The 27,741-nt window shown below is 47.0% G+C and overlaps 1 protein-coding gene and 1 pseudogene across 3 annotated transcripts; both read right to left on the bottom strand.

The window, feature by feature from the left end:
- Positions 1–134: 134 nt before the first annotated feature.
- Positions 135–7,763, bottom strand: LOC100758625 (zinc finger protein 304). 3 transcript variants are annotated; one of them, XM_027430840.2, is made up of 3 exons: positions 7,466–7,763; positions 5,921–6,047; positions 135–3,962 (listed from the first exon to the last, which is right to left on the bottom strand). In XM_027430840.2, the coding sequence occupies exons 1-3, from the start codon at positions 7,478–7,480 to the stop codon at positions 2,209–2,211; spliced, it is 1,896 nt and encodes a 631-aa protein (XP_027286641.1). In that variant the 5' UTR covers positions 7,481–7,763; the 3' UTR covers positions 135–2,208. The 3 variants fall into 3 exon arrangements, with proteins under 3 accessions (XP_027286641.1, XP_035305195.1, XP_035305196.1); XM_035449304.1 differs by having other exon boundaries at positions 7,525–7,762; XM_035449305.1 differs by lacking the exon at positions 7,466–7,763 and adding an exon at positions 6,153–6,569.
- A 5,276-nt stretch (positions 7,764–13,039) lies between these two features.
- LOC100761328 lies at positions 13,040–27,661 on the bottom strand (annotated as a pseudogene).
- Between the last annotated feature and the right edge of the window lie 80 nt (positions 27,662–27,741).

The following is a 27,741-nucleotide window of genomic DNA, read 5'->3' as shown; positions in this document are numbered from 1 at the left end:
TTGAGGTACATCTGCCGGTGGTGGACTAGCCACTTCCGACAACAACTTGGCAGTTTACCCAGATTAAACACACGTTTGATATATTCCTTGATAGATACTGCTCCTTGGCATGAAAAACTCTTCCAGAGAGAAACTGCACGCAAATATACGTAGCGGGTTTATTCACGACTGCCAAATTCTGAAAACAACTAATACATTTTCAGTTGGTGAATGGGATAAAATGCAGCCAGCACGTAACACACAATAAAATGTTATTCTCTCTGAACTTGAAGCCAAATCCTGCAACAGCCTTATCTGTAATAGCCAAAGCTATAAGCGACTAGAACACCCGTTAACTGAATGGATTTTAAACACGTAGCATACAATGGGGCGCTGGCTGGTCAGCAATACAAATCAACACCACTGAGTCATGCAACATGTGTGTGTGCACGCCAGAACACTGTTTCCCCATGAGAATACTAACCAAATTTCACTGCTACAGTCTACAAAACGCGTGCTGATGTCTGTGGATAGGGGACAGGAAGAGATGGCAGAGATAGGAAGGAACACGGGTCCTTGGTTGTGTGGGATATGCACGTTATCTTTTAGGTTTGTTTTTGGTTTTCTGGTTTTGGTTTTCTGTAAGTCCCGGGGTTGGACTTAAAGGTGATTGTGTGCCAACCAATATGGGTGTTGTGAACGAAACCCAGGTCTTCTAGGACAGATAGTGATCTTAACCATTGAGCCATACATTCTTCAGCCCCGACACATGATCCTGAATACGATGAGTTCACAGGGGTATCCAGATGCTGAAAAAGCGTACATCTTGTATTTTACATATTTGTAATGCATTGCATGTTAGCTATACATCAATAAAGTTTTGTTTTTCAAGACAGGATTTCTCTGTATGTAGCCCCGGCTGTCCTTGAGCTCACATCAAGTGCTGGAATAAAGGCGTGTGCCCCCACTGCCTGGCTAAGGTTAATGACTAATTTTCTAGAGACACAGTACTTGGATACCACTGAGAAGGGTGGCAGGCATACAAGGCAGGCATACAAGAAAGAATATTTGGGTGCTACCACAAGACGGTGGGGCTACCCACCAACCTACCTACCTACCTGGGCTGCATCATGCCAACTGATTAACAGTTAACAGTGACTTTTGAATCCAAGGGGATCCATGACATCAAAGGGACCCAATTCACACAGCTTCCAGGAGCAAATGCATTTTCACACTTCCTGTGCTGCCGTTGGAATGAACAATGAAATCACAGGTGACCCTTACACTCGAGCATATAATTTAGCAGACCAAGCTCTTTCTAGTTCGGCCTCAGCAATGGGGCACATTCTGTTAAACTAGACCAAGAACTCTCTTGTTATCTTGTGATCTTATCTGAGGCAAATAAAGATGGTGCCTATATATATCACCATAAATATGCCTATAAATAAAGATCACTCTGCGTTGGCAGAGCCCAACTTCTTTCTCAATCCACTGGACATTGCAAACAAAACTAAGCAGAATGGCTGCTGTCATATTCTTTGTCACTGAAAAGCAACAGCAATGGGCAAGACAGTTTCAAGGTGGGAACCTGGGCAAGATTACGGTCACAAGTCAACATTTTCCGGAACAAAATGCCTGGCAATCTGCAGTAGGACTCAGCTGGGATCCTTTAAGTCAAAGTTAGCTGCCTGCTTAGACTCCACTTGTGGCAGGAGAAAGAAGCCTCGGTGGGCTTTGAACACTCGTCATTCCCTGGAGGGGGACAGCAAGCAAATGTCTGCCTTTCTGGGGCAGAACGGACTGACGGAAACAGATAGATGGTAATAGCGAGAGGGAATCTATAATCTTTGGCAGTGACGCAACTCTGTGAAGAGCCCTGGGCAGTTTAGAAAGCTGAATACATCTCGTGAAAACCTTCCTACACGTGATGCTAACTGGGAATCTCCCTGACTGGATGTAAGAAACGGACCAGGGTAACCTGCAGGATGATGGTTGCTCCATAAACAGTGCTCACTGAGCTTTGCTCCAGTGTGAGTATTAGCTTAAAAATGGTAGCATCAGATTTCTCTCATTGCATAAGGCTTTTCTCTAGGATGAATATTTTTTTTTTTTTTTTGTAGACCAGGCTGGCCTAGAACACACAGAGATCCACCTCCCCCTGCCTCCCCGGTGTCGGGATTAAAGGCGAGATGCCACCATGCCCAGCTGAATCATTTTCTTGTTTTTATGCTAAAGAAGTTTAAGAGCTACAGCTAAGGGGTCACCAAAGCTGTCGCACACGGGAGCAGGCCTTTCTTCCTCCACGTGCACCTTCTGATGCTGTAGAAGATGAGAACTTCTGGTATAGGCTTTTCCGCATTCCGTGCAGACAAAAGGCTTCTCTCCGGTGTGGACCCTCTGGTGGAGGATGAGGTTAGAGTTACGACTGAAGGACTTGCCACACTCGCTGCACCCGTAAGGCCTTGCTCCCGTGTGAACTTTCTTGTGCTGAACCAGGTTGGCGCTGCTAATGTAGGCCTTCCCGCACTCGTCACACACGTAAGGCCTGGCTCCGCTGTGAACTCGCTGATGCAGGACAAGGCTGGAGTTGTGACTGAAGCATTTCCCGCATTCGCTGCAAGCGTAAGGTTTGGCTCCGGTGTGGATTCTCTGGTGCACAATGAGGTTGGAGCTGTGCCTGAAGCACTTGCCACAGTCCCGGCACTCGTAGGGCCTTTCCCCGGTGTGGATTTTCTGGTGCCTGGCAAGCATTTGTTTCTGGCCGAAGGCCTTCCCACACTGACCACACTCGTGCGGCTTTGCACCAGTGTGGATTATCTGGTGCTGAGTCAGCGTGTCTTTGCAGCCAAAGGCTTTGCCACACTTGCCGCAAACGTAGGGCCTTGCTCCCGTCGCGTGGGCCCTCTGGTGTTTCAGGAGGCTGGATGTGTGGCTGAAGAATTTCCCGCACTGGCTACACTCATAGGGCCTCGCTCCCGTGTGAATTCTCCAGTGCTCCATGAGGTGGGAACTCTGACTAAAGGATTTCCCACACTCACTGCACGTGTAGGGTTTCTCCCCGGTGTGAAACCGTTGATGCTGGGCGAGGACGTCTTTGCGGCTGAAGGCTTTGTCGCAGTCGCTGCACTTGAAAGGCCTCTCCCCTGTGTGAACTCTCTGGTGCTGAACAAGTGTGTCTTTGCGACGGAAAAGCCTCCCACATTCATGGCACGCGTAGTGGCTTTGCTTACTGTGAAATTTCTGGTGCATGGCTAGACGTGACGGGTGAGCAAAGGCCTTGCCACACTCCTTACACACATAGGGTGTCTCTCTGGTGGGGATGTCTCCGTGATTCAAAAGAGTGGGCATCTCCTTGAACACGTTCCCAACCGGCAGACACCTGAAGGGTTTCTCCTCAGTGAGAGGAATGTGACTGTCAGGAGCAGGAGAGGCGTGTGGAGAGGCTTGCCCACTGTCACTGTTGTGGACAGTCGGCCCATCACTCTCGCCTTGGTGTTCCCCAAGGCTGCAGCTCTGTGTGAGCGGCTCCGGGCACTCAGTGTTCTTGCACAGATTCGCCTCCTCGGGCGCTGTGCCCTGGGTGTGTTGCTGCAGGGGGCTGCCGCTGTCCAGCCGGTCCTTCTCGTCTTCTCTGCGTGCGCAGGGTGTCTCAACCACGTGGCCTGCATTCTTCCCCCCTGAGGCTTCTCTGTCCCCCCATCCAATGGCGTTCTCTCCGCAGCGCTGCTTCTGGTGCCCGGGAGGTTTTGCCGTGACTAAGGATCCTCTCCCATTGAGTCCGCATCTATGCGGGGCCTGCCTAGGGCACGAGCCATGGTGTTCAACCAGGTGCAGAACGCTCTGCAGGAGTGGGCCATACTTCTCCCAGGGGAGGGCTGTTCGAATCCAGAGACTTGATTCCGCAGCCCCGGCCTGCGGCGCTGCTTCTACAGAGACGCTCTCCTCACAAGGTGCCTCCCTGCTGTCTGCTCCACACCGACACCCTGAAAGCAGAGGAAAGCTAATGAGCAGCAAGTTGCCTTTGTTGTCAAGTGGCAGTTCATCAGAACGAAAGCCTAGCCGTCTGTCTGAGGGGCCAGGGGCAGGGTGAGAGCTGGGCCTTGAAGGGTCCCAGGATGGAGGTTGTCCTGTGACCTCCACTTAACGTTTTATGATCCATGCACACAAATGCACTATACATAAAATAAATTTCCAAAGGGGATGCAGACAGATCCAAGACTGCTCCAAGGTCAACTTATTAGGAACTTTCTAACAGAAACACAGCTGAGGGTGATGTCAACCAGGGATGCTCTGACTCGGTCAGTGGGAGGCACCATAAATCGCCAGGGCAAAAGTGACTTCACACAGAATCTACCTGGTTTAGATGAAGAACGTCAGGCGCGGTGGTGTTGATGAAACACTGTAATGGCTTTGTTTGTGGTACACTTACAAGTTTGTGGAAGGGGGGTGCTCACTTTTAATCACAGCATTTGGGAGGCAGAGACAAGTGAGTCTCAGTGGGTTCTAGGACAGCCTGGTCTACAAAGCAAGTTCTAAGATAGGCAGGGCCATTACACGGAGAAACCCTATCTTGAAAAAAACAAAAACAAAAACAAAAAAAACCTATGTGGAAGAATACCAGATCAGGGTAAATCTGTGTCAACCATGGTGATTTCCATCCAAGAAGGCATTGGTGGAATCAAACTGGGTACGTACATCCTATCCCTCACAAGCTCACGCACCCCCTCTTCTGCAATCTGTCCTGGGCTAGGGAAGGGTTTTAGCACTCAGTTGGCAGGTGCCACAAAGCTGTTTGTCCAGAGAATAAGCAACCAAAGAGCACACACAAAAGAACGCAGTCATTACGCAAAGGACAAGAACAATCATTTCTAAAATTAATTTATTAAAAAAAAACAAAATGTTTTTATTTGTATGTCTATAACTGTGTATATGTATGCACACCATATACATGCAGGCTCCTGCAAGGACAGAAGAGAGTCAGATCTCCTGGAACTGCAGTTAAAGGTGGCTGTAAACAGTCAAATAGCTGGGAACTGAACCCAGGTCCTGTGGACGAGACGCAAGTGCTCTTTACTGCTGGGCCTTCTCTCTAGCCACAACTATCATGTTTTTCTTGCCCACAGAAGGGACACGATTGGATAAGACATTAACTTGGGCTTGGTGACAGAACAACATAGAGATAGAACAATAAGGACTATGTAGAGACCCCGAGCGTCTCTGTCTCTGTCTCTGTCTCTGTCTCTGTCTGTCTGTCTCTCTCTCTCTCTCTCACACACACACACACACACACACACACACAGTTCTTCATAAGATACGAGGAAACGCTGGCATGAACGTGAGTTGGTATGAAGTCCTGTGGACAGCAGCTTGAAAGATGGCCACCCCTGACAGCTATCAGCTGAAACCCTGGCTCTCATGTAAGACTCTGCCCCCAGCATAGGCTGGACTTACTGACTCGGGTACAAGAAAGATGAAATAACGCTTTTGAGATCCGTCTCCCAGTCACTTACTAAAACAGGAAGTACCCATTCATGTTCTGAGGGTCACCATCCAATGGACATGACTGAGAAACACGATCCCAGCTCAACAGCCCGCATCCTTGAGAGGGGCAGATTCCTCCAAAGACAGGCCTTCAGAAGACACCAGATGGCTGCTTGACAATTTGCCTGAAACTCCATCACACTCTGAGCTAAGCATTTCCTGCAATCCAAAGGGATTAAAAATGGAGTGATAACAACCGTTTCCCCGCAAAGACAGGCTTCTCTGTGTAACAGCCCTGGCTGTGCTGGAACTTGCTTTGTACGCCAGGCTGGCTTCGAACCACGGTGCTGGGGTTAAAGGCACCACGCTCCACCACATCCAGCTATGAGATAGATAGCGTTTCAGCTGCTGAAGTCATTCCATTTGGAATCTGCCAAGCAGCAGCGTCACAGATACTTACCAAGTGTGGTCACAAGTGAAAGGTTCTCCAGCATCACACTGAGGTAGAGTAGCCTCTGCAGCTCATCCAGGAGCTCCCACTCCTCCCAGGAGAAGTCGACAAACACATCCCCAAAGGTCACACAGCCCTAGCACGATGGGAAGGGACAGTTAAGCCCACCAGACGCGTCGTCCATAGACACCACCCTTCAGTCCCTCTCATCCCTAGCCCCCTCCTCCCCGAGTCTGCCCACCTTGCAGGATGCACTAGGCCATGAAACCACCGGCGCCTACCGGATCCCCGGGTCTCGCATCCCACTGTGCCCAGACCAGCAAAGGACCAGGAAATGTGCAAAACGTTATCATCTAAACGTGGGGTCTTGGGCTTAGTGAGACGGCTCGGTGAAAGGCACTGCCTGATGATGACCTGCCGAGCTCGACGCCCAAAACCTCTCTGCAAACCTGGCTCTGACTTAAACTCCCCTTGGGCTCTGAAGCTAGTTAAGCCCGCTGCCACAGCTCTCCATCTACAGAGAATTTCCCAGGCGCCCTCGGGAAGCACACTCAACGCCACAGGCTGCGGGAGCCTGAACCACTGCTCTCTGGAGGAGGCTCCAGGGCTCTGAAACTCCACCAGCTCACTCACTTGTTACACCTGGTCCACGATTCACCCCGCCAGGGCCGAGCACCCGGCCTGGAGTCCCACCCCCCTCAGCACCCCCTGAGCGCTAATACCTCAGGAGAAGCAGCAATGAAGGCGAGAACACACACTCACACTCTCTCTCACACACACTCTCTCTCACACACACACACTCTCTCACACCCACACACACTCACACACACACACTCACTCACACACTCTCACACACACACACACACACTCACACACTCACTCACACACACACACTCACTCACACACACTCACTCTCTCTCACACACACACTCACACACTCACACACACACTCACACACACACACACACTCACACACACACTCACACACACACTCACTCACACACACACACTCACACTCACACACACACACACACTCACTCACACACACACACTCACTCACACACTCACACACACACACTCTCTCACACTCACACACACTCACACACACACTCACACACACACTCACACACACACTCACACACACACACTCACTCACACACACACACTCTCTCTCACTCACACACACTCACACACACTCTCACTCACACTCACTCTCTCTCACTCACTCACACACACACACTCACTCTCTGTCTCACACACACACACACTCACACACACTCACACTCTCTCTCTCACACACACACTCACACTCACTCTCACACACACACTCACACACACACTCACACTCACTCTCACACACACACTCACACACACACTCACACACACACACTCACACACACACTCTCTCACACACACACTCACACACTCTCTCTCACACACACACTCTCACACACACACTCACACTCTTACACACACACTCACTCACACTCACACACACACTCACACTCACACACCCTCTGGATCTGGGCGAGATCTGAGAGCCCCTCCAATCACCTGAGCTTGGTCCATCAGTGCGGCAGGCAGTGGGGGGAGGGGCTCACTCGCAAACACACCTGGGGTGCCCTCGGGTGCCCGGTGAGGAAACCCCTGCAAAGCTCAGGGGATGGCTGCAGGTACGAGCAGGATAAGATGTCACAGGGGATGGAGGAAGATGCCGTGGTCCCTCTGTCCCCCACCCCTCCGCGGAGCTCCACGGGTGGGATGCCATCTAGCAGAGGTCCCCTAAACCAGTGTGGACAGAGCCTGCACTAATGCGGACGTCACAATGGTGGCGACGGAAGTCCCGCCCTGCCCGACGGTGCTCTTGGCACACAGGACTGTGGGAAATGTAGTTTCCTCTCTGTACTCCCGCAGGCCACTGCCTGGAGAAAAGATAGAATCTTGGCCCACCGCCTCACCTTGTGTGGACTTCACTCTGATTTCTCGGGCTATTTGGGTTGATGCCGTGTCTCGAGAATCCCCAGCACAGCACTCATTCTTTAACCCTCCTGCTTCTGAGGTCCAGAAAGAGCGGCTTCGCACCTTCCAGTCTTGGGGATGGGGGTTTGAGTTCTTCAAAAATGTAGTGGACATCCCCCCCCCCCCCGTGGGGTTTCAGAGTGAAGCGATCTTCTGTTCATGGGCCCCACGTTTGGGTATCTTATTTGACAGAATACGAATAATGACACGTTGGTTATGCCAGTTCAGGGGGCTTGAGAGCGAGCGAGCGAGCGAGCTTACTGTCTAAGCACACTTGCAGCTCGTGCTGGAGACCCAAGGTGAGTTCCCAGCAAGCAGCAACACAGAAAGCTCAGCCGCCGGGGATCCTGACGCCCTCTTCCGGGAGCTGAAGGCATCGCACTCAAATGTCTACAGGCCCACACACAGATGCACGTTTAAATAATCAGAGGAACAAATCTTGAGAGCCAGGCATGCTAACACTTAACTTTACTCTTCGTAAGCACGAAGAGGACTATGAATTCCAGTCCAGCCTGGTGTACATAGCAAGTCCCAAGCCACACAGCTCTGTAATGTGAGAGATCCTCTCTCCAAAACAAGGTCTCAGTAGCTACACAGAGAAAACCTGTCTCCAAAACTACTACTACTACTAATAATAATATAAGAAGAAGAAGAAGAAAGAGGAGGAGGAGGAGAAGTGCAAAATAACAAAAACAATGTTTGGAGACTGTAGATCCATTAATTTTAATTTTTTTATTTATTTATTATTATTATTTTTTTTTTTTTTTGGTTTTTCGAGACAGGGTTTCTCTGTGGCTTTGGAGCCTATCCTGGAACTAGCTCTTGTAGACCAGGCTGGTCTCGAACTCACAGAGATCCACCTGCCTCTGCCTCCCGAGTGCTGGGATTAAAGGCGTGCGCCACCAACGCCCGGCTTATTTGAAATTTTAAGGGTTAATGATAGCACCCCAATGTTATATTACCGACTTGCCATTTTTATTAGACAACAAAATTAAATGAAGAAATGACTTTGATGCCATTAAAAGTCACAACTATATAAAAGGACTTAACAGGGCCATAGAGTGGGCTCAGTGAGTAATGGCACTGGATCCTGCAAAGGTCTCGGGTTTGATTCCCAGCACCGGTATGGAGGCTAACCACTTCCATAGGGATCGTGTGAGCGTGTGGCAGGTCAAAGCACTCATACACACAAAGAAAGAAAATAACTTTAAACACTTAAATAAAAGAACTTATAAAAACTAGGGAAAACCTTCAAGTGTTTTCCTTTGGTCCATTATCATCACATCTAGTATAGTTACTGACAGTGACTGTTTGGACAGTAGGTAGAAAACTGGCACTTGTAATCGTTCTAGAGGATAAGAGATATGCCAACCCAAACTCTTGTTTGATCAGGCATCATTGCATTGAACATCAAAATGCTGTGCATAAAACCATTAAAACAGATAATGCCGGGCAAATCATCACAAGATTATCAATTTCCTAAGGGACAATGAATTAAATCATTAAAAATCCATGACACCAGCTAACAATCTAAGCAACAGAGGAGAGGCTCCCTTAAATGCCCTCCCCTGATAATGAGATTGATGACTGACTTATAAGTCACCTGATAGCCCTCACCCAGCAGCTGGTGGAAATTAGAAGCAGACACCCTAATCACTGAACTGAACTGGAATCCAGATGCAGAGAAGGACGAGTGAAGAGCAAAGGGGTCAAGACCAGGCTGGTGAAACCCACAGAAACAGCTGATCTGAACATCGGGGAACTCTTGCTCCCCAGACTGATCACTGGGAAACCAGCATGGGACTGATCCAGACCCAAGGAACATGGGCTTCAGTGAGGGAACCTCAGAAATCTACGGGACCTCCTGTAGGAGTTCAGTACTTATCCCTAGCATAGGTGTGGACTTTGGGAGCCCATTCCACATAGAGGAATACTCCCTGAGCCAAGACACACGGGGGTGGGCCAAGGCCCTATCCCAAAGGACACGATAGACTCTGATGACCCCCTAGGGAAGGCCTCACCCTCCCTGGGGAACAGAAAGGATATGTGATAGGTAGGGTTTTAGTTGGGGGTGGTAGGGGAGGAGGGGAGGGAGAGGGAACTGGGATTGACATGTAAAACAATCTTGTTTCTAATTCAAATAAAAAATCTGCAAAAAAAAAAAAAAATCCAAGAATTCCTTACAAGTGATGATGTTGTCTATGGCAATATCACTTTTTTAAAAAGGACTTACTTTGTGTGGGTATGAGTGCTTCGCCTTCTTGTTTGTGTGCCCCATGTGTTCCTGGCACCCTCAGAAGCCAGAAAAGGCACTGGAAATCCTAGAACTGAAGTTCTAGATCAGTGGTTTTTAACCTTTGGTCATGACCCCCTTTGAAGTATTGTATCAGATATCCTGCGTATCAGATATTTTCATTAGGATCTATAAAGTAGCAAAATTACAGTTAGGAAGTAGCAACAGAATAACTGGGTGATTTGGGGGGTCACCACATCTGTATTAAAGGGTCACAGAATTAGAGGTTGAGAACCACTGGTCTAACGGTACCCCTTCCAGTAACAGCTTTGCTTGGGGTATTTTGAAATGCCGGTTTGACTGCATGGGTTTGGTGGTACCCAAAATTCTGAGACAAGGAGCACTTCAATTATTCCCAAGAATAATTGCAGGGCCACGGAGAGAAGCAGCAGGTTGGGCAGCCAGAGCTCACACAGAGCAGGCGCCTTTGGTGCTTTGAGGAAGAGTCAAGGCGAGTAAGCAAAGAAGGCAGGATTAGGGACCCCTAAACCCATTTTGGGAGGGGCTGTTCCTAGTTGCCTGATATCTAGGATGGAGAAAGCGGGTCTACTCTAGCCAATGATGAAGGAAATGGAAAGGTATAAGGCTCTTGAATCAAGTTTCGCAGAGAAACCCAGCTTTCTAGAGTGGAAACAGGAGTGGCCATCTGGGGTGAAGTCTGTATAAAAGGACAGCTGCATATAATATTGGGGACCAGATTCTCCAGCTGGCTGTCACTGCAGGGGACCTTCCTAGAGGAGGCCAGCTGCTCCTCCTCCTTTTTAATTTAAATTAAAAACAATCTTATTTTACATACCAATCCCAGTTTCCTCTTCCTCCAGGTCTCCTCTGTATTTCATATTGTCTGTTTAATTAATTTTTATCACTCTCCTTTCCCCAGATCTCAAGCTATTCCAGCTTCATGTCCAACCTGCTTCCTCACTGCTTGTCCACCAAGCTCTGCCTGCGCCCTGCCCTCCATTCTCTAACAGAACATGCTCTCCGCAACTTGTCCCTACACTGTCATTCCCTGTATAGTCAAAGTCCTTTCATTCCACAGACACTTCACAGTGGCTTCCATCACTACCACCCATACACACTAGTCTCAAAAAAAAAAAAACACTCCGTCAACCTCCCAAGTCCCTTTTATTTTTAGAGCTACATTTTGCCAACAACCTCTCTGGCTTTTCTGAGGTCTTTTTTTCTGACTTTTGTTGAGTCCTGTCTTTCTTCTTAAAGGCAATGTGTCTATTATCCATGAAGCGATTTTACTTCCCAGGATTTATCAGGCCATGGGTTTTTAGTTTTGGTTTTGATTTTTGGTTTTTTTGTTTTGTTTTGTTTTTGTTTTTTGAGACAGGGTTTCTCTGTGGCTTTGGAGGCTGTCCTGGAACTAGCTCTTGTAGACCAGGCTGGCCTCGAACTCACAGAGATCCTCCTGCCTCTGCCTCCCCAGTGCTGGGATTAAAGGCGTGCGCCACCAATGCCCGGCGAATCTTCAGGTGTTTTAACTTGCGAATATTATCAGTGTTAACATTTGTTACTGTGAAGGTATACTGGTCAGCTGGGATGCTGTCTATTTTCATATGTGATAAGCAGTGTCTAATCTATTTTTTACTCATGCTAATACTTCCTATATCCTGAAATGTGGATAATGTAAGACTAATTAATGTACTTTATGGGCAGCACCATGCCCTGTATGGGGAACTGTGGGCTGCAGGAGTAGAGAAACGGCTGGTATGAGTTAGCAGGTGCTATGTAAGATGGTTAAATGCAAGGTGGTGGCGCACGCCTTTAATCCCAGAACTTGGAAGGCACAGCCAAGCAGATTTCTGAGTTCATGGCCAGCCTGGTCTACAGAGCAAGTTCCAGAGAAACCCTGTCTTGAAAACAGCAAAATAAATAAATAAATAAAAAGAAAGAAAGAAAAAGCTATATAGCTGAAGGAAGAAAAACTATTTGATTGTTTGCAGACATCTATTTACTACTTTAAGGATTCTCAAAAATTTTAAAAATGGTTAGAAATACTTCAAATCTGTAGAAAAAAAAAGGCCCTTTCTATACACTATACCAAATACCATGTAGAAATTCAAAGTTTAAATATCCCAATGCTAATTACTAAAAAATAAAAGATAAATATCCCTAAAAATGTACAGAAGTTATAGGGTCTAAACTATAAAATAGTCATGGAGTAGGTCAAGGAATACTTAACTGAAAAGACATACCATGGCTGGGCAGCGGTGGTGCACTCCTTTAATCCCACCACTCAGGAGGTAGAAGCAGGTGAGTTCGAGGCCAGCCTGGTCTACAGACTAAGTTCCAGAACAGGCTTCAAAACTATACAGAGAAACCCTGTTTCAAAAAAGAAAAAAAAACAGACATACTATGTTGTTGAGCTGGAAGATTTGAAATGATACCAATATGTGAAAACGGGAAACATTCAGTAAGTTTCTAGATTTGTTCTCAATTTTTAAATACTGAACAGTAACGAATATGCATATTCATATATATAAACACACACACGTGTATATATATTCATATATATAAACACACACACGTGTATACATGCACACACAAACATAAGACACATGAAGGATCAAGGTCCTTTACTCCCTAAACAAAGTTCTCTCCACCCGATTAGAAATCCACTAGCAAATGCCAAAGGCTTGCAGGGCAGCACGAGGCCCTGCTTAGGCTCTTCCTGTGTCTCCTCCGATTCACAAAAATCCCTGAGCTTCAGACACTGCACTTCAGAGAGAGATAACTGCTGACGGTTTTCATGATGCAAAGCAAGCGCCGGGCATCTCTCCCACATGCTCAGCTGGAAAATAATGCTCAGTTCCTAACGTTCTCATCTGACAAACGGCAGCACGCAACACGCTTTCTCACAGCGAAGCCACTTGGCGGGTTTCTCTTTGGTATGAGTCAGCAGGTGCTATGTAAGGCGTTTTTGTGTGGAAAACATTCTCCTCGGTGGTGACATTAAGAAAAGTCCTCCCCCAATAGAAGCTCTTAGATGCTGGCAGAAGTCTGAGCACTTGTGAAAGGCCTTCCCTCATCTGCTCCTGGGACAGGGGCCGTCTCCCTGTGCATGTTTTGATGCTGGGTGAGGGACGCGGCGGCTGAAGGCCTTTCCAAACTCACGGCACTCATAGGCTTTCTCTCCAGTATGAACCATGGCGTGGCGGATGAGGTTTGCGCTCCAGCAGAAGGTTTTCCCACACTCAATACACTCAAAAGGCTTTTCCCCACTATGAAGGCGCTGGTGCCTCGTGAGTCCCGACCTACGGCTGAAGGCCTTGCCACACTCTCTGCACTCATAGGGCTTCTCTCCAGTGTGGACGCTCAAGTGGCGGATGAGGTCGCCCGGCTGCTAAAGGCTCTCCCGCACGCTCTGCACTCGCAGGGCCTCTCTCCAGTGTGGGCCCTTTTGTGCAGGATCAGAGTGGAGCAGTGCGCGAAGGCTCTGCCAGACTCGCCGCACACGTAAGGCTTCTCCCCGCTGTGGATGCGCTGGTGCCTCTTGAGGTAGGGCCTGTGCTTGAAGGCTCTGCCGCACTCGGGGCACTCAAAGGGCTCCTCCCCCGTGTGGATCACGATCACGTGTGGATCACGGCGTGGCGGATGAGGGCCGCACTCTGGAGGAAGGCTTTCCCACACTCGCTGCACTCCCCTGTGTGCGTCCGCTGGTGCCACAGGAGGTAGGACCTGTGCTTGACGGCCTGGCCGCACTCAAAGCACTCGTGCTGTGGATGACGTAGTGTCGGATGAACCCTGGCCTGTCTCGAAAAGCTTTTCCACATTCTTGGCAAACAAAAGGTTTCTCTCCGGTGTGGCTTCTGTTATGGAGGATGAAGGCTCCGCCACACCCCTGGCATTTGTCAGGCTTCTCCCCGCTGTGGATCCCCGGTGCTGGGTAAGGGGGGCCTTGCGGTTGAAGGCCTTCCCGCACTCCGCGCACTGGCCCATATGGTGCTGAAGACGGTCTGTGCTCGTGCTGAAAGCTTTCCCACACTCCGTACACCCACACGGCTTCCTCCACAGTGACTCCTCTCATGGCGAGCAAGCAGGCACTTCTTGCTAAATACCTGGCCACAATCGCGACATTTGAAGACACTTTCCTCCTCCTGAATTACAGGGTCCTTATCTGACTCATTCGAGTCTCAGTTATGGACAGCATTCCCTGAAGAGACATGCTTCTGTCTAGCCCTTGAACACATGTCTTCAGCTGTCCCTAAGCTATCATGTCCAGGCTGATTTTCCCAGGAAGCAGCATGCTCTGAGGATAAATCCCTCCTTGCAGAAAGTGTCCTTGCTGCATTTCTGAGGAACCAACTAGAACAGGAGTTTGCACTGACTGGGAGTCCTCTGAGGCTTCCCTTGTTAACTCCACCTGGTGTGAGTCTCCCTTAGATAGTGCTGGCTCACACGTGCTAAGTTCTGTGGTCTTGGTTTTCCCATTGTTACCTGAAATAAGTAACATATACCAGAGTAATAAAAACACAGGAAAAATAAAAGTGCCATGATAAAGAAAAACATCAAACTTAAGCAGTATCTTGATGTCTGGTAATCCTGGTTTGTAATCCCTTTCTTTTGTGATTCTTGAATTCCTGACTCTTAAAGGGAGACCAAATTGAAAGTGTACATGATGGGAAAGAGAGTCTACAGTAGACACTCCCGATTCCTGACTTAAAAGACAGCCTGGTCGCCAGGCGTTGGTGGCGCACGCCTTTAATTCCAGCACTAGGGAGGCAGAGGCAGGTGGATCTCTGTGAGTTCGAGACCAGCCTGGTCTATAAGACCTAGTTCAAGACAGCCTCCAAAAAAATACGAAGAAGCCCTGCCTTGGAAAACAAAACAAAACAAAACAAAAACAAAAAAAACAAAAGCTTGGTCTACAAAGCCAGTTCCAGAAGATCCAGGGCTGTTACACCGAGAGAAACCCTGTCTCGACAAACAAAAACAAAAAAGAATTCCTGACTTAGTATTTCTATAAAGGTAGCTCATTATTAGCTCCTAAACAGTAGCCCAGGGGCTAGTGAGGAGTTGGAGGGTAAAAAGAACTTCCACCAAGCCTGATGACCTGAGAGGACTGATTGCTGAAAGTTGTCCTCTGATCTTCACCCATGGTCCATGGTCCATACATACATGAATGAATGCACACACATAAAAGAAATTAAAAAAAAGTAGTAAAAACAATAGTCTGGTGTGTCCCAGCACACTCAGGAGACAGAGATAAAAGCATCACAAGTTTGAGATCACTCTGGGCTACATAGAAAGCTTGAGGGCCAGCCTGACACACCTATAAAAACACTCCTTCAAAAACTGAAAAATACACCCCACCCTTACAGCATCAAGTGCTAAAGAGACAACAGATCAAAGTAGGACTTGCACAAGGACACTTGTGGGGAAGCAGTAGCCACGCCTACTTAGGGGCTGGCTACAGGTGTATCTGACCACGCCTTCGAGGGCATGGTCAGAGTGAGAGGTGGTCAGGTGGCTGGGCACTTTCGGCTTGCTGCATAGACTGCTGCCTGCTGGCTGGCTAGGTCACTCTGTAAGTAAGGCTTTTTCCCTATTAAAATCCCTTGTGTTTCTATCTGGCTCTGTATTGGTATTTCCCACATTAGGATACTGGTAAAGAACTGTTTTGGTTTTTTTTTGGGGGGAGGGGGCTGGAGACATGGCTCAGAGGTTAAGAGCACTGACTGTTCTTCCAGAGGTCCTGAGTTCAATTCCCAGCAACCACACAGTGGCTCACAACCACCTAGAATGAGATCTGGTGCTCTCTGCTGGCCTGCAGGCACAAGATTGTATACATAATAAATAAATACTTCTTAAAAAAAAAAAAAAAGAACCGTTTTTTTTTGTTTTGTTTTGTTTTTTCCTGTGGCCCTACAACTCAAATTGAGAGAAAGAGATGAAAAACAGTGGGTAGACAAAAATTCAGAAAGAAGCATGAGACTGAATGAAAATCCCTCACCTTAAAACCAGGGCCATACAGGAAATTATCAAACTCAGGGCTGAAATCAACAAAATAGAAACAAAGAAAACAATACAAAGAATCAGTGAAACAGAGTTGGTTCTTGGAGAAAAGTCAATAACCTAGACAAACCTTTATCCACACCAACCAAAAGGCAGAGAGAGGATATCCAATTTAACAAATCAAAAATGAAAAAGGGGACATAGCCGGGCGGTGATGGTGCACACCTTTAATCCCAGCACTCGGGAGGCAGAGGCAGGCAGATCTCTGTGAGTTCGAGGCCAGCCTGGTGTACAGAGCGAGTGCCAGGATAGCCAGGGCTATTACACAGAGAAACCCTGTCTCGAAAAAGCAACAAAAACAAATAAAAGGGGGACATAACAACAGACACTGAGAAAATCCAGAGAATGATCAATTTATACTTCAAAAACCTGTACTCCACAAAACTGAAAACTCTTAAAAAAAAAGAAAGGTAATTTTCTTGATAGCTGTCACATACCAAAATTAAATCAAGAACAGATAAACTTAAAGAGACCTATAACTCCTAAGAAAATATAAGCACTCATCAAACCAAAACAAGCCCAGAGTAAGATGGTTTCAATGCAGAATTCTACCAGAATTTCAAAGAAGAGCTAATACCACTACTCCTCAAAGTGTTCCACACAATAGACACAAAAGGAACATTGCCAAATTCTTTTTATGAGGCTATAGTAACCCTGATACCCAAACCACAAAGACAAAACAAAGGAAGAGAATTATAGATCAACCTCCCTCATGAATACTGATGCAAAAATACTCAATAAAATACTGGCAAATTGAATCCAAGAACATATAAAATGGAAAAAAAAAATCATCCACCATGATCAAGTAGGATTCATCCCAGAGATGCAGGGATGGTCCAACATATGAAAATCTGTCAATGTAATCCACCATATAAATAAACTGAAAGAAACACGATCATCTCAATAGATGCCTTCGACAAAATCCAACACCATTTCATGATAAAGGTCTTGAAGAGAATAGGGATACAAGGAACATACCCAAACATAATAGAGGCAATATACAGCAAACCAACAGCCAACATCAAACTAAATGGAGAGAAGCTCAGAGATTCCACTAAAATCAGGAACAAGTAGACAAGGCTGTCTACTCTCTCCAAATCTATTCAATATAGTACTCAAAGTTCTAGTTAGAGCAATAAGACAACAAAAGGAGATCAAGGGGATACAAATTGGAAGTCAAACTCTTACTGTTTGTTGATGATATGATAGTTTACATAAGTGACCCCAAAAATTCTACCTGGGGAAATCCTACAGCTGACAAACACCTTCAGTAATGTGGTGGAATAAAGACTAACTAAAAAAAAATCAGTAGCTCACCTATATACAAATGATAAACGGGCAGAGAAAGAAATCAGGGAAACAACACCCTTTACAATAGTCATAAATAATATAAAATATCTTGGGGTAACTAACCAAACAAGTGAAAGATTTATATGACAAGAACTTTAAATCTTTGAAGAAATAAATTAAAGAAGATATCAAAAAATGAAATGAACTCCCATGTTCATGAATAGGTAGGATAAACAGTAAAAAACAAAAATCTTACCAAAAGCAATCTACAGATTCAATGCAATCCCCATCAAAATCCCAATAATATTCCTGACAAACTTTGAAGGAATAATATTCAACTTCATGTGGAAAAACAAAAAAACCCAGGATAGCCAAAACAAATCTTCTGGAGTCATCACCATTCCTGACTTCAAGCTCTATTTATAGAGTAATAAAAACAGGTTGGTATTGGCATAAAAACAGACAGGTGGATCAATAAAATTGAATCAAAGACCCTGACATAGATCCACATTCCTATGAATACCTGATTTTTGACAAAGAAGCTAAAACTCCACAATGGAAAAATGAAAAGTATCTTCAACAAATGGTGCTGGTATAACTGGATATCAACACGTAGAAGATTGCAAATAGATCCATATCTATCACCCTGAACAAAATTCAAGTCTAAGTGGATCAAAGACCTCAACATAAACCCAGTTACACTGAACCTGATAGAAGAGAAAGTAGGAAGTAGCCTTGAACACACAGGCACAGGAGACCACTTCCTAAATATAACACCAGTAGCCCAGACACCGAGATCAACAATTAATAAATGGACGTCCTGAAACTGAAAAGCTTCTATAAGGCCAAGGACACAGTAAATAAGACAAAACAGCAGCCTACAGAATGGGAAAAGATCTTCACCAACCCCCCATCTGAAAAGGGCTGATCTCCAATATATATAAAGAACTCAAAAAACTAGACATCAAAATACCAAACGATCCAATTAAAAAATGGGATACAGATCTAAACAGAGAATTCCCAACAGAAGAATTTCAAATGGCCAAGATACACTCTTATTAAAGAATTGTTCAACGCCCTTAGTCATCAGGGAAATGAAAATTAAAATGACTCTGAGATCCCATCTTACACCTGCCAGAATGGCTAAATTCAAAAACACTGATGACAACTTATGTTAGAGAGGTTATAGAGTAAGGGGAACACTCCTCCACTGCTGATGGCAGTGCACACTGAAACAGCCACTTTAAAATCAATGTGGCAGTTTCTTAGAAAAATGGAATCAATCTACCTCAAGACCCAGCTATACCAATCTTGGGCACAAACCCAAAGGATTCTCAATCACACTACAATGACATTTGCTCAACTATGTTCTTTGCAGCATTATTCATAATAGCCAGAACCTGGAAACAAGCTAGATGTCCCCAAACTGAAGCATGCATAAAGAAAATGTGGTAATTTACACAACAGAGTATTACTCAGCTGTAAACAATCAATGACAATATGAAATTTGCAGGCAAATAGATAGAACTGGAAAAAGTCATTCTGAGGTAACCCAGACCCAGAAAGACAAACACAATATGTACTCACTCATAAGTGGGTATTAGACATGAAGTACAAGATAACCCACCTACATTCCACAGCACCAGAGAGGCTAGAGAACAAAGAGGGCCCAGAGAGGGATGCATGCATTTCCCTGGGAAGGGAAAAAAAGAGATCTCCTGGGTTAACCAGGAGCAGGGGTTGGGGAGATGGGAGGATGGGAACTTGGGGACTGGGGAGTTGAGGGCAGTACAGAGGGGGAGAGTAAAGAAAGAGACATCTTGATAGAGGTGTCTTTCAGGGTTAAGGAGAAACCTAGTGTCAGGGAAACTCCCATGAATCCACAAGGATGATCTCAGCTAAGACTCTTAGCAACAGTGGAGAGAGTACCTGAACTGGCCATCGACTGGGATTAGAGTGGCGACTGTACTGTTGTCATCAGAGAGCCTTTATCCAGTATCTGATGGAAGCAGATGCAGAGATCCACAGCCAAGCACTGGGCAGATCTCCAGGAGTCCTCCTGAAGAAAGGAAGGAGGGATTGTATGAGCAGGGACAGGGTGAAGATCACAACAGAGGAACCCACAGAGACAGCTGACCTGAGCTCGTGGGAGCACATGGACTCTGGACCAACAGTTAGGGAGCCTGCATGGGACTGACCTAGGCCCTCTGCCTGTGTGTGACAGTTACCTTACCCAGCCTTGGTGCAGGAAGAGGAGCTTGGTCCTGCCTCAACTTAACGTACCATGCTTTGTCCAGGCCCATGGGAGGCCCGCCCTTTCTGAATGGAGACAGAGGAGGAGTGGATGGGGGAGGGGTAGATGGAAACGGTGTGTGTGGGGGAAACGACAGAAGCAGAGGAGAAAGAAGGAACTGTGGCTGGTAATTAATGTTAATTAGATAAAATGTAAAAAATTAAAAAGCAAAACATCAAAAAACAAAACAAAACAAACAAAAAATCAGGGCCATAAACAGGCCCAATGGTTCAAGAAACGTATCTGCCAAGCAGTCTCAGAAAAGAGCTAACCTTTTTCACATATTCACAGGAAATCTGGCTTACTTTTTTATCCTGAGGTTTAAACAAAAGAAAACAACAACAGCAAAAAAAAGCAGTTTCTAGCCCTTCTACCCCCTTATTCTCTGCTACAAAAACTAATTCTCAGACCCTGCACAAACCCTTCTTCTCCACAGGGCCTGGGGGCAGCAACCTCTCAGACCAATAGTCTGCTCTTGCTATTCTGAGGTTGAGCTGAGTCTATTCTTTCACATTCCCCATGAGTAAATCTCTTACCTACAGAACACTGACGGTAAAGCTTATGTTTTTGTTGTGTTTTGAGACAGGGTCCCACTGTGTAGCCTTGGATGGCAGGGAACTGGCTATGTAAACCAGGCTGGCCTTGAACTCATGGAGACCGCCTGCCTCTACCTCGCAAGAAGAGCTTACTTTTGGTGTGTCACTTTCTGGTCAGAACGCTTCAGTGGGTGAGGGGCTTGTAGGCAAGGCTGAAAAACAGAGTCTGAGAACGAGAGCCAACTCCCAGCTCCCACAAGGTGTCCTCGGACTTCCATATGTGCAGTGTGGCACACATGTGCACTACACACAAGATAAAAAGGAAGGAGAGAGGAAAAGGAGAGGAGAGGGAGAGAGAGAAGAGGAGGGAGGGGAGAGAGGGGGAGACACACACACACACACACAGAGAGAGAGAGCGAGAGAGAGAGAGAGAGAGAGAGAGAGAGAGAGAGAGAGAGAGCGTGCCCACCCTCAAGATGCCGCCCGTCCTGCCCACTGCCCTCACCTGCACCGATCCTTGGGGAAAGGTTTCTCATCACCGACCACAGCTCCTGCCCACGCTCTAGTTGACACATCAGCTCCGGTTTGGGAACAGGATACCCTTCAAGGAGAGAAATGTGCATGCATGGATATACATACATACATACATACATACATACATACATACATACATTCATTCATTTATTCATATTTGTGAAAGGTGTGCCTGGTGGGACAAGACGAGAATCCAGCTGCCAGAGAGGCTGAGGCCGGAAGACAGCAAGGCCAAGCCTGCCTGGGCAGCTTGATGAGGCCATGTTTTACAATAAAAGGAGGGCTAGGGACACGGCTCAGTGGCAGAGTGCTTGCCTAGACTGTGCAGAGACAAGTACACCCCTTGTACTGAGGGGAAAAAACAAGTGTTTTTATGCAGGGTAGCTTTTGTCAACTTGACACAAAACTAGACAGATTTCGGAAGAGGGGCCTCCAAGGAGAAAATTCCCTCCAGCAGGTTGGCCTACAGGCAAGCCAGTGGGGCATTTTCACACTGGTGAAGATGTGGGGGGGTCCAGCCCACATGAGTGGTTCCACCCCTGAGCGGGTGGTTCTGGGTTCTCTAAGAAAGCAGGCTGAGGGGCTGGAGAGATGGCTCAGAGGTTAAGAGCACTGGCTGCTCTTCCAGAGGTCCTAAGTTCAATTCCCAGCAACCACATGGTGGCTCACAGCCATTTATAATGAGATCTGGTGCCCTCTTCTGGAGTGCAGGCATACATTTATATACATAATAAATTAAAAAAAAAAAAAAAAAAAAAAAAAAAAAGCAGGCTGAGCATCCAGGGGACGCAAGTCAGTAAGCAGCACTCCTCCATGGCTTCTGCGTCAGCTCCTGCCTCCATGGTTCTGCCCTGTTTGAGTTCCTGTCTGGACTGTCTCCAATGATGGACGATAACATGCAAGTATGCGGGAACCACAGAATTGACTCCATTCCGTTTTGACTTAAGGTCAGAGAGTTTCTGTCTGGCCTAACATGTGACTGCCACAGGGTGTCTGGCATTGGATAGGATGTTGCTGTATGTCCTGCTGTATGACACTGTGACCAGTAGGATAATTAACTCAGGACACAGTTACTGGAGGTTTTCAGTATTGAGAAAGTAATTACTCTTGCTTGTTCTTTGTACCATGGTAAAGAAGTCCTTTGCCTTCTCCCCCTCTTTTGATGGGAGTATAAAATAATTGTTTTGTTTTTGTTTTGTTTTTAGAGACAGGGTTTCTCTGTGGCTTTGGAGGCTGCCCTGGAACTAGCTCTTGTAGAGCAGGCTGGCCTCGAACAAAATGATTGCTAACAATAAACATGGGCGTTCAATATTCACTGGAATGCCCTCTCGACTTTATTCTGTGTCTCTATCTTTTCCTAGGGACCTTTACCTCCCATTTTCTTAATCCACACTCTCCCTCTCAGGCATGAACACAGTCAGCAACAGAAGTATAAGCCAAGGGCAACGACTGAATTATAAGCCAGATAAACCCTTTCCTCCTCAATCCTGCTTTTGGTCATGGTGTTTCATCACTGCAATAGAAATTCTAAGACAACTGGCACTGGGGAGGCTGAGGCAAACAGAAGAATTGCCACAAGTTTGAGGCCAAGCTGGGTTACACATTAAGTTCTAAACCAGCCTAGGCTATAAAATAAGACCTTGTCTTAAAAACCAAACAAACAAACAAACCAAACCAAACCAAACAAAACAAAACACATACTGGGTATAGGTACACATTCCTTTAATTCCTGAAATAAAAAGAAACCTTTTGCTTTTGCATCAGAGTGTCAACTCCTTGGGTTAGTCTCTGGGCTCCGAGAACCTGGCACAACAGTTACAGCCTGGTGACCTCTGTGCTGTCTGTGTGGCCAGGCCACACCCGGCTCCCCCAGACTCATATGTTCATTTCAGTGGATCTATAGTGCTATCCTCTCCTGGACCCTTATCATGAGCTATTACTTTGAGCCTGCTTTCCTAGTTAACCTATACAACTTCTCTTTACAGAAGAGATCATATGTACTTTACAAAGAGTTTCAATGCAGCTGTGCCTTAAGATTTATTGTGTATTACCAGGCATTTTTTCCTACCTTGTACTGTACTTCAGTATGTCTCAAATAAGCTGCCTGGTGGGAAACTCTCCACGTTTGAACCAACACCAGTCACTGAGTTATGCCGGAACAGACTTCCTCCTTGACTAACTAGATCAATTCTCTGCCAGCTGCGGTGTTTGCATATACTCACACACACACACAGATGACTAAAAACAATAAAATTGAATCCTGTGAGGAAAAAAACGCACTGGAAAAAAGCACTGGCTAAAGAAACTGGAAATTCTGCCTCTAGGGTCTAGCAAACACCCCTTGCTCCCACTACCATCCTCTCTACACTGTCCCTGGAGCCTAAAGGGACAGCACTTTGTAGAAAATGTCTGAAGCAGTAGGAAGAAGGGAGACTCTGAGGCACTCTTAAGCATCAAGGCCTGGAGCCAGAGGGTAGATGGAAAGTGGCCGAGGACACACCCCCTGGAAGGGGCAGATAACAACACTTACCCAGAGAGACCAGAAGCCCTCGGTTTTCCAGCATCACCTCCTGGTACAGGGTCCTCTGAGCTGGTGCCAGCTGCCCCCACTCTTCTTGGGTAAAAATTACAGCTACATCCTCAAAGGTGAAAGCCACCTGAAAAGTCACTAAACGTTATTAGTGTTGGCCTCGGGCTGCCCTGGAGGATGTCAGGTGTGCTCTGCTCAAAGGGTACAGAGAGAGGTTAAGGCCCAAACTACATACAAGGTTATGCTGCTTCCTGGGCTCCAAGGGGAGAAAGATGCTGTTGGGGCATGTAACAGCTAGACTTCACTGACAACTTGACACAATCCACGATCACCTGGAAAGAGGATCGCCAGGAGGGACTGTCTAGATCAGGGTGGCCTGTGGGCATGTCTGCCAGAGGTCGTCTTGATTATGTTAAGGTGGAAAGACCCAACCTAAAAGTGACCGAAACCATCCCCTGGGTTTGTGCCCTGGAATGCACACAGAAGGGGAAAGCCGAGTCACTGAGCTGGCTCATCATGGGGAGGCACTTGGGGCCAACCAAGCTTTACAACTTCATCTATCCCCTGGGACCTTACAGACCAAAAGGCAAGAACTCAACTCCCAAAAAGCAGTCTCCTCATTTGCAAATGCAAACCTACAGACATAAATGCATAAATGTAACTTCCCATACATAAAAAGTAAGTTCTGGTTGTGACAGCTCACACCTTTAATCCTAGCAATTCAAGAAGCAGAGACAGATGGGTCTCTGGGAGTTCCAGGCCAGCCAGGGCTACTCGGTGAGACCCTGCCTCGGAAACAAACAAGCAGAGAAGATGAGAGGAGCACAGGCATGCATGCATCTATTGCTCTCTTTTTCTGACCACGAACACACACTGTAACCAGTTCTCTCAAACTCCTGCTTCAATGACTTCCCTGTTCAGGACAGACCCAGAAGTGTGAGCCAAATAAACTGCTTCCTTCAAAGGCTTGGTCAGGGTATCTTATCAGGGCAATAGGAAGCAAAGCTAAGACAGAGCACAATATGTCAGTGCTGAGGGCAGCAACCTCTCGTGCAGGAGCTCTTAGGAAGCAACAAACAACGGACACTTTTGAACTGTGTGTTGTGAGGAAGGTTCTGTCTGGGGTAACACAGTTACGACAAAATGACAGTAATGACAGTGGAACCAATACCAATCATGTTAAGAACAGCAATTCTTGAACTCCACTGGTCCAGCTAGTTTCCTGCCCATGCTGAAGGCTTCACCAGTCCTCAGTTCTGAAGTCAGACTGCCTCAGCTTCCATCCAAGCTCCTGAAACTACCACTCGACAGCTGTGCAACATTAGGTACCTCACCTCAGCTCTGAGCTTCCATTTCCAGAGCAACACAGTCATTCTCACTTCATGGACAACAGCTATGAGGAGAAAAACAAAACAAAACAAAAACAAAACAGAAAAAGGTAAACATGGGTAAAGAAGAGCCTTGAGACTGAGATGAGATTTTTGAAAGATAAAACATACCACATGTGGGTAGGGTGGGGGCGGCACACACCTTTGATCCCAACACTCAGGAGGCAGAGGAAGGTGGATCTCTGGGTTCGAGGTCAGCCTGGTCTACAGAGAGAGTTCCAGGACACAGAAAAACCCTGTCTCAAAAAACAGAAACAAAACATACCACACACCATACTTAACTATTTTAGTTTCTGTTAACTTTTACAGCATCTGGTCACCTAGGCATCAGTCAGTAACTTGAGGCTAAAAGATGTCCACAGACTCAAGTAGGGTTTCATGTCTTTGTTTTTGTTATGTCAAGGTCACAAGTAGTCCAAGCTGCTCTCAAAGTTACTACATAGCCAGGGCTGACCTTGAACTCCCAATCCTCCTGCTTCTGCCTCTCCAGTGCTGGCATTTACAGGAAAAACTAAATGAGCACTATGGGGGCAAGTGAGATGGTTCAGAGAGTAAAAGTAGTTCCCCCCAAGCCAGACTCCTGAGTTCAATCTCCAGTGTAGGGGCATCTTCCTCGATAGTGCATTTGTGTTAATGGCCACACCCCCCTTGGACATGGCTTCAGGTGATGGAAAGAGGAAGGCGTGAGGTGGGGCTTGCTCACTCTTGGGTCTCAGATTGGATCGGAAGGGCAGAGAAGCGCTACGGAGGTTCTTTAATTTTATCTATTATTATTTATTGTTCCTTAATAAAACACCCATTTATCATTTAACTTGGGTCTAGTGAATTCTTTATCACCTGCCTTCACTCCAGAACCCGTAATCTCTAAAAGCTGTCCTTGACCGCCACAATCAAGCCATTGCTTCCACTTTGTGCGTGCTCGCCTCCACCAATTACACACATTTTGCAATTTTTGAAAAGCACCATCTGAACAGAAATGGTACGGAGGATGATAGTCTTGCGGGGATCTGAGGACCGTCGGAGGACACGTTTGGTCAGGTGGGTACAGCTGACCAGCAGTGAGCCAGAGAGAAAAGGAAACACGGTCATAAGTGGTCAGAAAGAACAGAGACTCACAGACCGTGTCTGATTGGATTATGAGTGGATGAAAGTCCTTACAGTGGAGCTTCACTCACTTTTAGTCTCTTAAATAACTATTGGAGGTCTGACATTCATTCACCTTCCTTCTTTTCTCTTTTCTAGTTAAGGTTTCTTTGTGTAGCAGCCCTGACTGTCCTGGAACTTGCTTTGTAGACCAGGCTGGCCTCGAAATCGCCGAGATCCGCCTGCCTCTGCCTCAGGATCATTCACCTTTCAAACCTTTAAAATAACTGCAGGAGGCCTGGCATTCTTGCCTTGAGGAAGCTATGGGGGGGGGGGTTGCTAACTTTCAGAAGGGCATTCTGGAAACTGAGGGCTGTGTGTGTCCTTTATTAGAGACAGGCACAACAACGACAAGTAGGAACTAGTTATTAAACCAAATTCTCGACGTCTGTTACAGCCTGTTGTCACAGAAGTTATCGTTAAGTCATCTGGGTCACTGTAGATACGACTTACAGACCGATTTCCAAGGTGTTTTACGCAGAAAAGGTGGCTCTTGCCCTTTTCAACAAAGGTTGCTACAGAATATGGCTCAAGGTCCTATTTCTTTAGATATGCTCTTCACTGTCCATGTGTGTAAATGACCCTCTCAGTTACTAAGTGAGTTTAAAAAAATAAACAAAAGAAATCAAAGTTCATGGCGGCTCCTAGGTATGGTGGGGGAGAAAGTTTATTATAGATATGGGGTAAAAATTGTGTGTGGGGGGGAGAAGCTATGAAACAAGGAGGTCCCTAAGAGAGACATACATGGTCCCCTGGAGAAGGGGAAAGGCACAAGATCCCCTGAGCAAATTGAGAGCACGGGAAGAGGGGGAGGGAGCTAGGAGAATGAGAAGGGAAGAAGAGGAAGGATGCAGAGGTCATGAGGGAGCAGAAAGGTTGAGTCAGGTGTAGATTAGAAGAAAGGGTATGTGATAAGTAGTGTTTTAGTTGGGGAGGTGGCAGGGGAGGAGGGGAGGGAGAAGGGAACTGGGATTGTCATGTAAATCAATCTTGTTTCTAATTCAAACAAAAAAAATCTGAAAAAAAAAAAGAAATGGGGGGGGCGTGGAGCACACTCAGAGACAGGGACATGTGGAAGAGTCCAGAGCTGACAGGACCCTGAGTCACGTGGGGGTGAAGGGAAGGGGGAGGAGACCAGGTTCATCAGTCAGGAGGCCCCAAAGAGGAGGGGAAATCAGAAGTTACATTATACAGGGAGGGTTGGCAGGGGGAAGGACAGCCCCGCCCCTGAGACCCTGTCGCGGGTGTAGACACCCCGAGGGCTGCTGGGAGAACCTGGCGACCATGTGGTCCGCCTAGACGGGCTCAGTCCCGGGCTTGACCCCGAGAACGCTAAGACGGGCGACAAATCGGGCGACCACCCAGAGCCACGTTTCCTGAGCAGACACAGCTAGAGACAAGCCGAGAGGCTCGCTCTCCCTCTCGACTGACAGGCTTCCCAAACCTAGGAGGCATCAAAAATAAATAAAAAATAAAATATAAACTGCCAACCCACCTGCCCGGAGTCCATCAGCGCCGACGCCACCCGGAGGGAGACCCCGCGGGCTGCGGGCTCGGTGGGGTCCCGGGGGCGTCCTGCCCCGAGGCAGCTGTGCTCAGGACACGGAACCCCCGCGGTGGCCACGCCTGGCGCCCCTCAGGCCGTCCAGGAACGCCGCTAGGATCTCCACAACCGTGCGCCCACCACACCGGCGCGGGACGATGACGTCGTAGCGCGGAGACACTAAGCCCCGCCCGCTGCTCCTGGACGGACCAGGAGGCGCCCTATACCGGGCCATGA

This window comes from Cricetulus griseus, chromosome 9 (assembly GCF_003668045.3).
Source record: "Cricetulus griseus strain 17A/GY chromosome 9, alternate assembly CriGri-PICRH-1.0, whole genome shotgun sequence".
In the NCBI taxonomy this organism is placed as follows: Eukaryota; Metazoa; Chordata; class Mammalia; order Rodentia; family Cricetidae; genus Cricetulus; species Cricetulus griseus.
The sequence above is the reverse complement of the archived record's forward strand: the minus strand, read 5'-3'. Positions and strand labels throughout refer to the sequence as shown.

What these genes read in the sequence shown, in the direction of transcription:
- LOC100758625 (XM_027430840.2), bottom strand. An exon ending in TTCACTTGTGACCACACTTG is followed by an intron (nt 3,963 to 5,920) that starts GTAAGTATCTGT and finishes CTCTGCTTTCAG; the next exon opens with GGTGTCGGTGTGGAGCAGAC.